The sequence below is a fragment of the Argiope bruennichi genome, chromosome X2 (assembly GCF_947563725.1).
Source record: "Argiope bruennichi chromosome X2, qqArgBrue1.1, whole genome shotgun sequence".
Lineage (NCBI taxonomy): Eukaryota > Metazoa > Arthropoda > Arachnida > Araneae > Araneidae > Argiope > Argiope bruennichi.
In genome coordinates this window covers 125,940,866-125,954,621 of record NC_079163.1, presented here as the reverse complement: position 1 = coordinate 125,954,621, position 13,756 = coordinate 125,940,866, and the positions used below count along the sequence as shown (strand labels likewise).

Below are 13,756 nucleotides of genomic sequence, written 5' to 3'. Positions count from 1 at the left end.
CCACGGTCAAATGACGAGAACGACACACCAGACCCGCTTTACACGACGATTCTTAGGTGGAATTGGGACTCGAACCGCCCGGCTCCGAGGCCAAAACCTTACCACCAGGCCACCGCTGCCCCGTAGAAATCTCGGGATAAGCACTTGGCGAGCCTTATTTGTGGGTAAATAAAAATGATTCAAAATCATTTTCAACTTCATTTGTGTCCTTTTTCGGCCATGTTGCGAATTATCAGTAATTAATCAGTATTAATAATCATATTACCACTACGAAGTTTATTATACTTTAAATCTCATTGGTAAAATAATGAATACTGCAATAAATATTTTTTTTTTAATTCACTCGAATTTCAACCATTATCAAAATGCAGAAAAATGTGCAGTGTTTTCATGTCTTAGCCCTTTGCACTTGAAAAAGTAAAATAATGAAGTAAAAGTAAGTTCGATGCATAATTATTCATTTAATACAAGGATTCGTTTATTACTCCAAAAAATAAATGTATAACTGTTTGAAATTGAATTTCCTCAAAAAATTATTCACATCGTATTAGGTATCTCTGTAGGTATTTTTAGCAATTAAAATTTAAAAAATAAATGAAAAAGACAAAATGATGCACCGTCTTGAATGGGGCCTCAGAGAAGTCACCAGAGTGCAAAGGATTAGAATTATAAAACTATAACTTTTAATTCGTTTCTATTTTCTGTTCTTTAACCCTTTGTAAGGCCATGGGAAGTATGCTTCCCACCCTATTTATCTATCTTTGGGTGAAGTTATGTAGATTGGCTTAAGTTCTGACAAATTTTTCAATAAGACAGAAACTTAGATGCTACAGTTCCTTGTCTCACACAAAATGGCGTGTCTTGATTTGTTACTTAATTATTAATTAACACAATAAATTAACTAATCAAATTAAATTTATCTGATAAGTTAAATGAATCACTTTCCTTAAGCCAGTCTCATTCCTAAAAATATTTTACTATATTATGACTAGAAAGAAATGGCCTTTTAAAGGGTTAATCACATTTTCGCATCTTTTGATTCCCCATTAAAATTACATGATAAACATATAAATCCGAAGACCGTTGTATATATAAAAGTGTCAACTTTCATTCAAAACCGTAGCAGCAGTAGTATTTGTACAAACGGTATTAAATTTTGTTTTTGAACAAAAAAAATCAAAAACCTATGTTTATAAAAATATCCGCAATAAGCTATATTTTTCTGTTAAATTCTATTAATTTCTTTTTATTTCATGTATTTATATCATCTGTACCTTTACATACCTGATTTCTACTTCATAAAAAAAAATTTAGATCAAATACGCTATCGAAAAGATGCCCTGATTCCAGAACATTATTTTTACTGTAAAAAATTAGTTTAATCAAATATCATGACACAATAATAATATACCAATAAGTTTAATAACGCATCGATAATTCATTTATTTTTAATAAGGTATGAAATTAAACGCAAACACTCTAAGAAGTTGTTGAATACTTAAAATCTTAGACTGAAAATTATATTTCGGAATGGTATTTTTACAATTGCTCTGATTTAATTCACAAGCAAAGGTTGAATGTAATAAAATTTACCTATAGAAAATTTTTGTAAAGTAAAAAAAGAAAAAAAAAACTTTTTCTTACTTTTTTAACGTAAAATATCCCGCCTTCTTTCTGTTGGATTGTTTTATAGAAAAAGGTATGTGTTGCGGTTGAATATTTCTTAAACACGTTTAAAAATCGTTTAACTTGAAAAACTTGTCTATAACCTTTGGAAGATTTATACCGCTTAATTGAATGGTTTTCCACGGCCGCTTATGTTTTTCACTCTGCCCATTTCCTAACCTACTTCAAGTATTTCAATTCTTTTTTCTCCCTGTAACACATTTTCTTCACAGGTTCTATTTTTTTTTTTTTCTGTCATGTGGTCTAATCTTTTATGTAATTCTGTCGTCCTTGCAAAGTGGCCTTCGCTATTCCACCGGTGACTCTATCACATGACAGAGCATTTTTCGTTTATATTTAGTGTAATTTTTGCATCTTGCGCACTTTGTGTTGATATTGACTAAGACCTGAATGCATAAAAAATTGGCGTATTCAATTTTGCTCCGTAGTGGCAGTCCACTGGTCTCCAGTTGATTCATTTGTTTGGCTAGATGCCATACTTTTTGGATTTGGTTCGTGTAATCCACATAATAATAGTCCAGTAGAAATGTAACTTTTACGCAATCCTTTCTTTCACCCACTCACTTTTTTCATTCCATTGTTGTTTTTAAATCCTACGCACGCTCTGGTGTGCGAAATAAAATTTATCAAAAAGATGTTTCGATAAAGAGCTGTTGGTAAAAGCATGCCCTTTCATTTCTATTACATCTTTTAACTCATAATTGGAATTATGGGGTTTGAGAGACATCTTTGAACCTACAACTAATTTGTAAAATCTTCTTTTGGCAACTGTATACTTCGTCTAAGATAAATTAGAGACAGAATATTTCGATCTCGAGATTTTGATAAGTATAATCATCTTAAGCCCCTTTCAGTGCGGGGGGAAAGTGTTTTTGAAATTGCCTGTTTGTGAACAAGATAAATCAAAAGCTCAATGCGCTACAAGGAAAATGTATATATAGCATATGTTTGCAGGTCAAGTTTTGTGCAGAATTCTTCCAAGTTTTTATTTTCTTTTGATCGATCTATTTGTGTATATTGCAAAGTATATATCACGACTCCAGTTTTATAGATATATTTTAGAATCAATATATCGAAAGAGAGAGATGATATTCTACGAAATTTAACACAAAACACAAGGAAAGAAAACTGTTGGTTCCGTGTAACTCTGTAACTTCATTGGTTGCTGAACAAATCAGATATTTTAATGTATGCTTGTTTTAAAGTAGCCTGAATAGTAGTTTAACCAAAACTAATTAGATGCTTTTCTGTTCTCATTCGCCATAAAAGAGAATACAATGACTTAAATTAGCAAGCAAAATTAGTAATTGTGATCTCAGTAAAGGCCTGTCTGTATTGTTTAATTAAAAAATTGTATTATATGTGTTAAGCCTGAAGTATGTATGCAATCCAGTATTCCTATAGCAATGTCAGTGAAGTACGAAAGATTAAAATGCTTTTCTTTTACTGATTCACGTTCATGGTTTGCAAACATAATTTTAAAAATTAGAGAATATCGTATTAAATCGACTATTGGAATAAATTTGAGGTGCCAATCAGAGATAGAAAGAATAGAGACTGAGAGATAACAAAAAAATATTTACAATTAATAAACATTTTTTATACCTTTTTTTTTTTTTTTTTTTTTTTTTACCTCATTATTATTTTTCAAGACTACAAAGGTATATCCAGAAACTTCTGCCATTTTGTATTTTAAGAATTAGACCGGCATTTTTGTGATCTAAAATTATCAGTGAAAGCTGATCCATTTATGAGATGGATACAAAATCAAAGAATCGGTGCAATTTGTCCGGTTTATTGTGGGAAATAATTGTACATTGTTTATATTTTCATTTAGCATACTTTAAAATTGCGTTGCTTATTAGGTACCGTAACACAAAAATACAGAAAATCGATGCTTTGAGCTCGACAAGAAAGCGGTTCAATCTTATTTCTTGGATTGGTTCAAGATACTAATTGAATGTGTTTACTATTGCTGGAATATTGAATTCAAAAATATGTACTTCTAATTGCTTTTCTCCCGACTTTTTCTTCGCGTATATGTTAAAAAAACCAATTATATTAACTGATTATATTATTCATTCTTGAATGCCAATGCAAATTCAACGACCTCATTTGTTGTAGAATAACTGCCATAGTAGAAAACTTCGTCAATGCTAACTGTTTTTCATGTTGCTATTTCTATTACTTTTAATCATTAGTTCTATGGCCTGAAGGAACGAAACAAAAGGCTTTATCTGTATCATTTATTTATCAGTAAATTCATAGCTGAAATGTTACTTGACCTTCTTTCAAATAAAACAAACCGTTTCGCTCTCTTGCTTTTTGATTCCCTTGGAGTTCAATTATCGGGCATTCAGTTCCCCTTTCTCTACAGTATCTTTCCTTTTGTTTCTTGAGAATTTTTTAGCTGAATTTTAGATTGAAGGCCAAAGATCAGAAGACCATGTAAATGGAATGCAGCTTCTTCCATTTTCAGATTTACAGTATGACCCATTATAATATTGTTCCGCTTATTAATAGTCCAGGAAGACTAATTTTCGCTCGGCAATTTTTAATATTGTAACGTTTTCCCTGTTTCTTCACATGCCCAGACCAGACGTAACGTCAACAGTTTTCCCACACATAGTTAAGTGCATATGAACTACCAGATGTGGATCCTTTTCACTAGTAGAATGATTGTGTCTGGTCATTTGTTATTATCCAGATGTGGGAACACAGATGCGTGCCCCATGATTTCAAATAGATCTATCATGTCGTCAAGGGAGATAAACGTCAAAACATCCATATACTAAACTTTTATTTTCCTTTATGAAGAGACTCTTCAAGTTATCAAGAAACAATCAGTCACCAGTAACCGTTGTCATTAAGTGTCAAACCCAGGGGTCAACCGATGTTAGCTGCGAATTGATTATAATTAACATGATCTTAAGGTCGGAGGAAGAGGTCGGCCACAAAGATAGATCTTTGACAGATAGTCCCTCGATCGCGTGGAGACCATTGAGGAAGTGTTATTGAGCAGCTATTGGGTGATAGGGAACTCCAGTTCACCAGTGGGAAAACCGGAGGCGGATATCTGATAGAAATAAAACGCGGTATATATATATATATATATATATATATATATATATATATATATATATATATATATATATATATATATATATATATATATATATATATATATATATATATACAAGGAAGGGGGAGAAAAAGGCTTCGAATTAGAATTCGGTGAGCGGAAAAGTTGTTCCTGCTTTTTGAGAAGCTCTGTGTGATTGGGGCTTTGTGTTACGATCTACCCGATAAAGATGGGTGGATTTCTGGAGCGGCCCTGGAGTAACTGTTAGTTTAACCCTAAAGTAGCGTTTTTTTTTTTTTTTTTTTTTTTTTTGTGACTTATTTTCCGATTTGATCGAGGAACTACTTCGTGATTGTACTGTTATTTGTTTTTGTAAATAATATTAACCTAAATAAGAACAAGTTGTTTATTTGTAAATATATAAGGCTGTAAATAAAAGGATTGTCTTGTAATGCTACTCTCTTATTTGATCGGTCTTGATCAAGATATTGCAATATAAAATCGTAAATAAAATCCTATCGAACATGAGAAAAATACATGGGAGGTCGAAGCCCTGACCACTACTCCATCCCGGATACGCTTATGTAGGTCATGTGTAGCCACATGTCAAGATTTAATTATAAAAAATTTTTTCTTTAATGTAGAATCGCGGTTTTTCGGTAAGGACATCTATACAGATAAACTTAAAAAGCAAAACCTTATCTAAATAAAAAAAAAAAAAAATTGACCCAAATCGTTAGAACCGTTTCCGAGATACACGAAATAAATTTATATATATATATATATATACACAAGAATTGTTCGTTTAAAGTTATAAGATTACGCCGCTTTTCAAGGGATCAGAGGAATAATTGTAAATCGCGGGAAACTACATATATTAATTACCAGTTATACTTAACCTAAGGAGAGCCTATAAAAAATGTTAGTATTGGTAATTCGTTAAAGGCGGGAACGTAAATGCTGGGTAATACTATATATACGTCATATTAAGTACCTGTAATTGGTTGTATTGAAAATATAGTGGAACTTCGTTTATTTAAAGCTCACAAGGCCTTTGTAAAAAATTCTATTTATTTAAAAAAAAAAAAAAATGGTCCGAGATAGAGTACAGCAAGAGAAAACGTTAAATTTTAATCGCAAAATAGCTGTAAAGATTTATTTAATAGATGGTGTATAGTTAATAAATAAACAAATTAATTAATTAATTAATTTTAACGAAACTTTGTGCATTCATTTGAATACAAATTGTTTAATAAAACGTCAGAATAAACGTTGTAATTATAATTTTATACAAGAGTTCCCAAACTTTTAAATATAGCGACTCATTTCATTCTCAACGCATGAATTTTTTTGAAAACTAACTGCACACAATTTTCTAAAAATAATTTCATGGGCCTAGAATTAATTTTTATAAATTTGGTTATAAAAACAATTATTATTTAATATTGTGAAATTTCTTATTAACCGTTTGTTATTGTTTGTGGACTTGTGCATAACTACATTTTTCCAAATTATGGAAAAATGCTTATACATTCAAAATGTTGTCTCGAACCACAATTTGGGGGACGCTGATCTAATTTGCTCAATGTTTTTAAAGAAAGTGAGAAACTTTTTATTGCTTTTTTTTTTTGATCGAATACATTGTACACAATAAAATCCTCGAATGAATTAAAGATCTTGATAGCACACAAGATACGCATGCATTTAACTAATGAAATTAATTCAAATTTTTAAAAATTAGTTTTGTTTTCGAATTAACCAAAATAAATTCGAACTATAGATGATATTGTAACATAATGGAAATAAAATTCAATGCCTTGAAATAAAAAAAAAAAAATGTAAAACATTGCCAGAACTGATGCAATATTCATGCAAATTCGATCACTATCGAAAATGTAAATGTATTTATCGGCAATTCGATATATATTAAGAATTCGTTAAGTATTGGAAGTTCAACCAATACCGATCGAGCACTCAAACTAGTTTTAACCCTCTCACTTCCAGCCGGACCGTTTTGGGCGCTTTGTGAATTTTCTTTTAACGTCCAATTGGGTTGGCTTCAAGCGCCTGCTGAGATGGGCATTAAAAGCGGCGACTGTGTTAAGCACTCTAGGAGGTCCGTATTATCTCTGACGATTGCGGCTTTTTCACAGAAGATTCCCCTTTGCCTTAGGCAGTAGGAGGGATTCACTAAATAGGTTGTTTGCACATATTTTATGATTTGAAAGGGTTTTAGTTTCTATTTCCACGTTTCTCAAAATTGGAATAATTTTATGGCTATTTATACAAGAAATTTTCCACAAAAGTTCTCTGTTAACGATGAATGTTATATAATGATACCGACACGTTGTTTATTTTTCGAAAGAGCATCAAGAATCTCTTTTCAATATTGACTATTGTAATGATATGAAGACAAGCTATTGCACTGACACTACGGCCTATTCACATCGCAATTTTCTCACAAAATGGGTAGTGACTTCTTACTGTGGAGAGAAGTCGTTTCATATTCCTGTACAAGAAGTAGATTCAAAAATTCATTAATGTATTCTACATGTGAATCATTTTTTTCTCCAATTAATGAGTTTGAGTTATTGATTTTGAATTGTATTTTTTTCATTGTACTAATTGCTTGCTTTTCTTTCATTTTTAGGCTCGGATTCTCAAAATTCCATATCCTCATTTTACACTGTTAAAAAATTACAAGATCGCTTACCCATAACCTTGGTATAGCTTCAATTTGGGACATTAATTTAGTCAAATGTTTTTAGGAAGCAGTCCAAACATCGCCAGCTGCAGTGGCGATAATTTCCTGGATGTGAGTCCGAAAGAGTCCATTTTGAACATCGTCGAAGAAAGCGAATCTTTCGATCAGACTGAGCCCTTTGAATTAAATTCTGAAGAAGGAAAACAAGTCTTTCCAAAACCAGGATTTTGTATCCAATCGAAAACTACTAAGGATGTTAAAGTTTTCATTAATATGTGCCATTGTGAAGATGTGCCAAAACCGGATGAAAATTTGATGTCGCTTACAGATGTGAGTGGAGACGAAACCATACGTTTCCCTTTAGGCTTTGGCTTACCCCGTAATGAAAAGGATAAATCTGGTAAGGACTGTATTTGTTTTGATGTAGTCATCAACACCGAATTCCTTTACATTCTTCTAAACGATGAGGATACACGAAACTTCGTATTATCCCTTTGTATCGAAGGAATCGGTAATAAATATGGTATCTTTATCCGTGAGGATTGCTGCGTAAAAATGAAAAATCCTTACCATGGCACTCTGCAAACACATTTCATTAAAAACACTAATCCACGTGGTTTAAGCAATCCTCTTGTCAAAGCTGTTTCTGATCATTCATCTGTCCAATCTGTTGGACCTAAAAATTCCAAATCAAAAGAAAATGAATCTTCAACCATTAATCAAAATCCAGTGCCTGTTGTATATGAACCGTCCAGTTCAATGCTTCCTGAAAATCAAAAACCCGGTGTGAAGTTTGGATTATTTCAGGTACCAGCTAGTGATAGTTATCCATTGCAATACGTATTAGAAGCTTATTGTTTAGATGAAGATCATCCCCAGTTCAATGTATCTGTGTCCAGTAAACGAATTGTGATAACTGAAAAAAAGCATAACTATAATATTGATGTGAGTTTACCTGATCCAGTCATTCCGGAACGATGTCGAGCTAATTTTTATTGTGGCACCTTAGCAGTCGTTTTGCCTCTAGCTCATGTCAATCACGATGAAGATAATTAATTAAATAGATATCAACGTTTTGTGATGCTATTGCTGTCATTTTGTTTCAGAATAATTATTAATAAAAAATATAATTTAATTATAATAAAATATAATTATTAATAAAAAATTTGTATCTCTGTTACTGCTTGTTTTATTATTTTCATATTTCGAGTATCTTTATTTTATAGGTAAATAAAAATGATTAACACGCTAAGCACCAAACCTGTTTGGGCATATTTCCGGTTTAGCCTGTTGTTTCCGCTTTCGTGGATATACTGTTGGCTTCACCCATGTCTGCTGACTTGCTAAACTTGAACAAAGTTAATGATGTTGAGGATAACCCGTCCGCTCCCACTGCTGTAGTATGGAAATTTGGCGAGGGGAATGTTAACTCAAATATCGTTCCTGTCATCTAACCATCATTCGCAATAAAGTGCTATAAAATCTAAGATTAATAATAATAATAAAAAAATACCATCAGGAATTTTGTTCCAGTACAAAAATTTTCGAGCCGATTTTGATATTGCATAGTTATCAAAATTGGCGAATCTTATCGAATTTCAGAAAAATTGTCATATTAAGATAGATTTTATACACTTGCATCTTTAACTGATTTTTTAAATTCATAACTGACAACGTCTAGTGGATGTGGCATTCAGAAAATTCATGGACTAATAATTAATTTCAAAACCGTTGGCGATAACTATACAGTGCTTATAATAATGTAAAGAATTATAATTTGTATCTATAAATATACTTCTGAAAAAATTACGAAATTTAAATTTTTATGTATTATTTTAATTTGCTGCTAGCCAAGCTAACCGAGTTAGGAAGTTTTGAATACCACTATTTTAGACCATAGAATGACTGCCTTAGTTAATATCATCCATTTATTGATTTCTTCCTGCTCTTTCACTGGTCTAAAATAATGGAATTTCATAACTCGAAAACTATTGATCGCAGGAGATTAGAACTTTTATTGTTTAAAACTTGACTGTACAAAAAATATTTTACGAAAGGCATTCTTTAAGCACTCCCACTGTTTAATTTCTGTCATTTTTCAGCAGTACATTTATTGACGAACGCAATATAAAATACAATTTTTACGACATTTAAGCAAATAACTAGTGGTGGAAAAATGTAACTCTTTAAAAATTAGCTACTTTTCTATAATTAACGTGCACATTATGTTGGTTGATAAAAAGAAACAAGATAGTAATGCCAATAAAATTTATAAAGTATTAAAGTATTGGCTGGCATAAAATGCAAATAGTAAGCAAGAAGACACATCCCTTTCCCGCTTCGACTAAGGAATTCTTAGCCCTCAAAACAAACATGTTCATCTTGACTGGATTCAAATCATATTCCTATTCATTTTGTTACATCTTGGCAGCTATTTTTACTGGGGAGGACCCTGTTCATGGCAATTCCTCTTTCATTTGTGAGAAAAAGAGCCAAACCAAGGTTGCATGGGATATAGCATTAAACTTCCCTCTGGAAGCTTTGAGTCAAATCTTGAATTTGGCTGGAAAAGTGGAGATATTCTTTCCTATTCATCAAATTTCATTTATTTGGCGACTCATTTACCATGAAGAAACCATCTTATCTCAAATTAGTTATATTAATATCCAGTTTTTTAAGCAGCATTAAAATTATTTTGGAACACATCTCGTCATTTTGTATCGCGGTCAGATGAAGAGAACGACATTTGCTCCGACAATTCCCCCTCCCAACTTCCGCACTATACCAGCGGGAAGACATTTGACCGCAACTGAGTTAAAATTCACCAGATCTGCTCATACTACGGTTCTTCAGTAAAAACGGGTTTCGAACCTCGAATCCTCTGGTTCAAATACTAAGACTTTAGCCACCGCGTTCCTTTAGCCACCCAATGCAGAAGAAGCGTATTACCCTTTACTGTTCAACGAATCTTAATATTTCAATGTTCTATAAATCATTTATCTGAGTGTGATAAACTTTGAAAATTGTAATAACCCCTTGCACTCGGAAAAGTAAATCGATGCATCATTATTCCTTTAACAAAAGAATTTATATATTTCTTTTTCGGAGTAATAAACAATTGTTTTAAGTTGAATTTTTCCGAAAAACTAATCTACATCTTCTTACCACTCTGAAGTTATTTTTAACAATCAAAATTAGAAAGTAAATAAATCAAAATGGTGCCTGAGAACAGTCATCCGAGTGCAAAGGGTTAGAACAACAACAGTGATATATGACCCTTTGCAGGAAAAAAAAAATTTGCTCGCCGTATATATTTTGGAATCATACTTACTTCTTGTCATTTCTTTCATCTATTCTCCTACATATACATTTATAACTGAATTGAGGGAATGCATCTATGATATACAGATGTGTTAATATTGTTTCTTTAAGTCATGGCATTTTTATGGTTACCACGAAGATCTGTTAGATATATCCATCCCTTTGTTTCATTCACTGTTTCGACCTTTTCGGAAAATGCGTATCTAAATTGTGTCTCAAAAATTTAGCTATATTTACTACTTATTACTCCTGACTAATAAACTCGTCATAACGCAACATGTTCTACTTTTTCCATGACGAGTGTGCTCGTCAAAAACAGTTAACTAGTTAATACGCACGAAACAACTTTTAAAACGGCAGCAGTTTGACTTCAACGAATGAAACAAATGATTTGTAAAATTTTTAAGAATTCAAACTATTTTTCTGTGATTACTTCAAAAAACGGGAAATTTCTTTCGTTAAACCCCCGCGGCAGATGAAGCGATAAGAATCGTCCGTATCTTTGACAAATATGGCGACGAAAACTACGTCCCTTTAGGCCATTCTAACCTCGAGGAATTAACTGTCATCCGTGGGATTGACATCGCTTACATGTTCTCAAGCATATCTATCTATCAACCGAGCCGCGAATGAGATATAATTTACAATCGTCAGCTTAAGACATAGAAATAAAATAAGCTCATGTTTTTCTTTGTTAATGAAGTAATAAATTTGGAAATAATGCGAATATAAAATATGCTTATATAAATGCTTAAATGAGAGCAATCGTGGCGCATTTAATAAGGAGGATAATTGGCTAAATTTTGGAAGAGTTGGAATTAGATTCATTCAATAATTCAGATTAAGGTTCTTAAAATGAGTGCAATGAAATTTTTTAGCCAAACTTGGCAATAAAGATTTATTTTTGATATTTAACAATTTTATAATAAATAATCTATAGTTAATTAATAATAATTTTAATAAAGTAGTAATAATTGTTTCTAAAAATTTTATTTCAATGATAAAACCAAAAATCTGAATTTCTTTTGTACTAATTTGAGTGTGTTGTATGATTTATTGTTCTTTGACGACTGAAAAATTGGCTGTAGAAATTGGCTCATTCGAGGCTGACCGGAACAGAATTAAAGGCCGAATTAAGAAAATTTGTTCTAAAAACGTATTCATCGAGAGGAAACAACAATTTTTAAACTCAAAATGGCAGTAAAAATTTATTTTCAGTATTTAACATTTTAATAAATGACATTTAATTATTAAAGAAACAGTAGGGGATTTTAATAAATAAATCATAAATACAAAAATTTATAATTAATATTTTTGAATTTAATATTTTACTAGGAGAATATCATGAGAACGTAACGTAAAAGTTGTCGTAAACGTATTAAAACTGATCATAATTGGCAAGCGTCATGTCTGGATCATTCCTTTGACGAATGCAAATAGGTTAATCCAGGGAGTTATTCTTTTAGACTTAGACTTTTTACTATGGATTTATTTCAAATTTTTTTTTAATTACAACAAAGCTTATTTAGGGATCGATAAAAGAGCATGCACCTGCCATCCCCCTACTTTATTCTATACTTTGTATTCAAGAAAGAAAAAGAAAGTCTTGTATTCATCAATCCCCGAAATTCGTCGTCGTCGACGAATAATCACTACATTTCAGACTTTTCTCAGCCCGAAAAAGTCATGTTTGGAATTGTTATCGGTCTATCTGTCTGTGAATACAATACAAAAAACGCAACAAGCTAAACAGGTGGAATTTCATATGCTTATGTGAAAGTTGTAGATTTCTATCTCATTTTGGGTAAATTACATTAAAAGGATATATATCTGCCCGTTCGAGTACATGTGAAATTGCTAGCTCAAATATCGCAATGAGCCACGTGAGTGGAATTATTATTATTTTTTTTTCTTTCTATCATTTGAATTGTATATATATATGTCAAATTTAGGCCCATTCCCCTAAAGGGTTGATTGTCTGTTGTTCTGTCTATTCACGTATAGATGGACGTTAGAACTCAAACGCAACAATTTGCATTAATGAAATGATTTTGATACCAAAATTGTAGATCCGTATTAAATTTTGGGCATAATCGAAAAGGTAGGTTTATTTTGCGAAGGATCTCGTCATTTTGAACCGTACTCAGATGACACCTGAGCTGGCACCGCTTCTCCAAGCTTCCGAATCATACTAGTGGACGGATTTAACATGCACCAAAGCCGCTTACATGGTAGAAACGGGTTTCGAACCTGGGACCCTCCGATCTCGAAGCTAATATCTTACCATTATGTTGAACATGCATAATTAATTTTTTTTTACTATACTATAAACACAATGCGAGCAATATTGCTAAAGTATACGAAAATGTCAAGGCGATAACACTCACGCTGATTTCTCCGCGCTTCGTTTCGCACAAATTTCTGATTCTTTTGATAAGAAAAAGAATTTATTTCAAAAATGAGCTTTAAGCAGTGCGATAAAATGTGAACTCCGAAGTCATTTTTAAAAATAACGTTCGGCGAAGTGCAGTGTGCTTATGCAACGTTAATCATGTGAAAAATTGTCATCTTCAGAATTTCTTCAAAACCTTATGAGTCACATTATGTCAAAAACATAAATTAGTCATCGAAAGCTGAAGTTCAAATAAGCTTTACTGAAAGTAATTTAACTTCGCTTTTTTTTTTTTTTTTCCCCTTCTTTATTTCTTTTCAGACAGCTGTTAATGCGAAATTTAAATGGTTAGACGAAAAATAGATTTCCTTGCTCAACGCTTTCAAGTGTGAAACACTTTTCAAGTTATCGTTTTTTTTTTTTTTTTTTTTTTTTCCTCTGCGCCCATACACACACTCAAAAAAAGTCTGTTTTAGGGTATTAAGAAGTAGAATTTTTGAAAATTAATTTTGTATTTAGGTCATTTATTTAATTATTTGATACTAGCCGTCTTTGGCGAACAGTTGTTTCG

At 31.9% G+C, this 13,756-nt stretch overlaps 2 protein-coding genes across 4 annotated transcripts in view; one reads left to right on the top strand and one right to left on the bottom strand.

Annotated features, from left to right (window-relative positions):
• Positions 1-8,569, top strand: part of LOC129960300 (PIH1 domain-containing protein 1-like) — an 81,697-nt gene extending 73,128 nt beyond the window's left edge. For all 3 annotated transcript variants that reach the window (XM_056073624.1, XM_056073626.1, XM_056073625.1), the window contains exon 2: positions 7,419-8,569. In XM_056073624.1, the coding sequence (XP_055929599.1) occupies positions 7,527-8,528 (1,002 nt within the window). In that variant the 5' untranslated portion in view covers positions 7,419-7,526 and the 3' untranslated portion in view covers positions 8,529-8,569. The remainder of the gene's footprint in view (positions 1-7,418) is intronic.
• Positions 1-13,756, bottom strand: part of LOC129960299 (POTE ankyrin domain family member J-like) — a 103,079-nt gene that overhangs the window by 67,509 nt on the left and 21,814 nt on the right. The window lies entirely within an intron of this gene.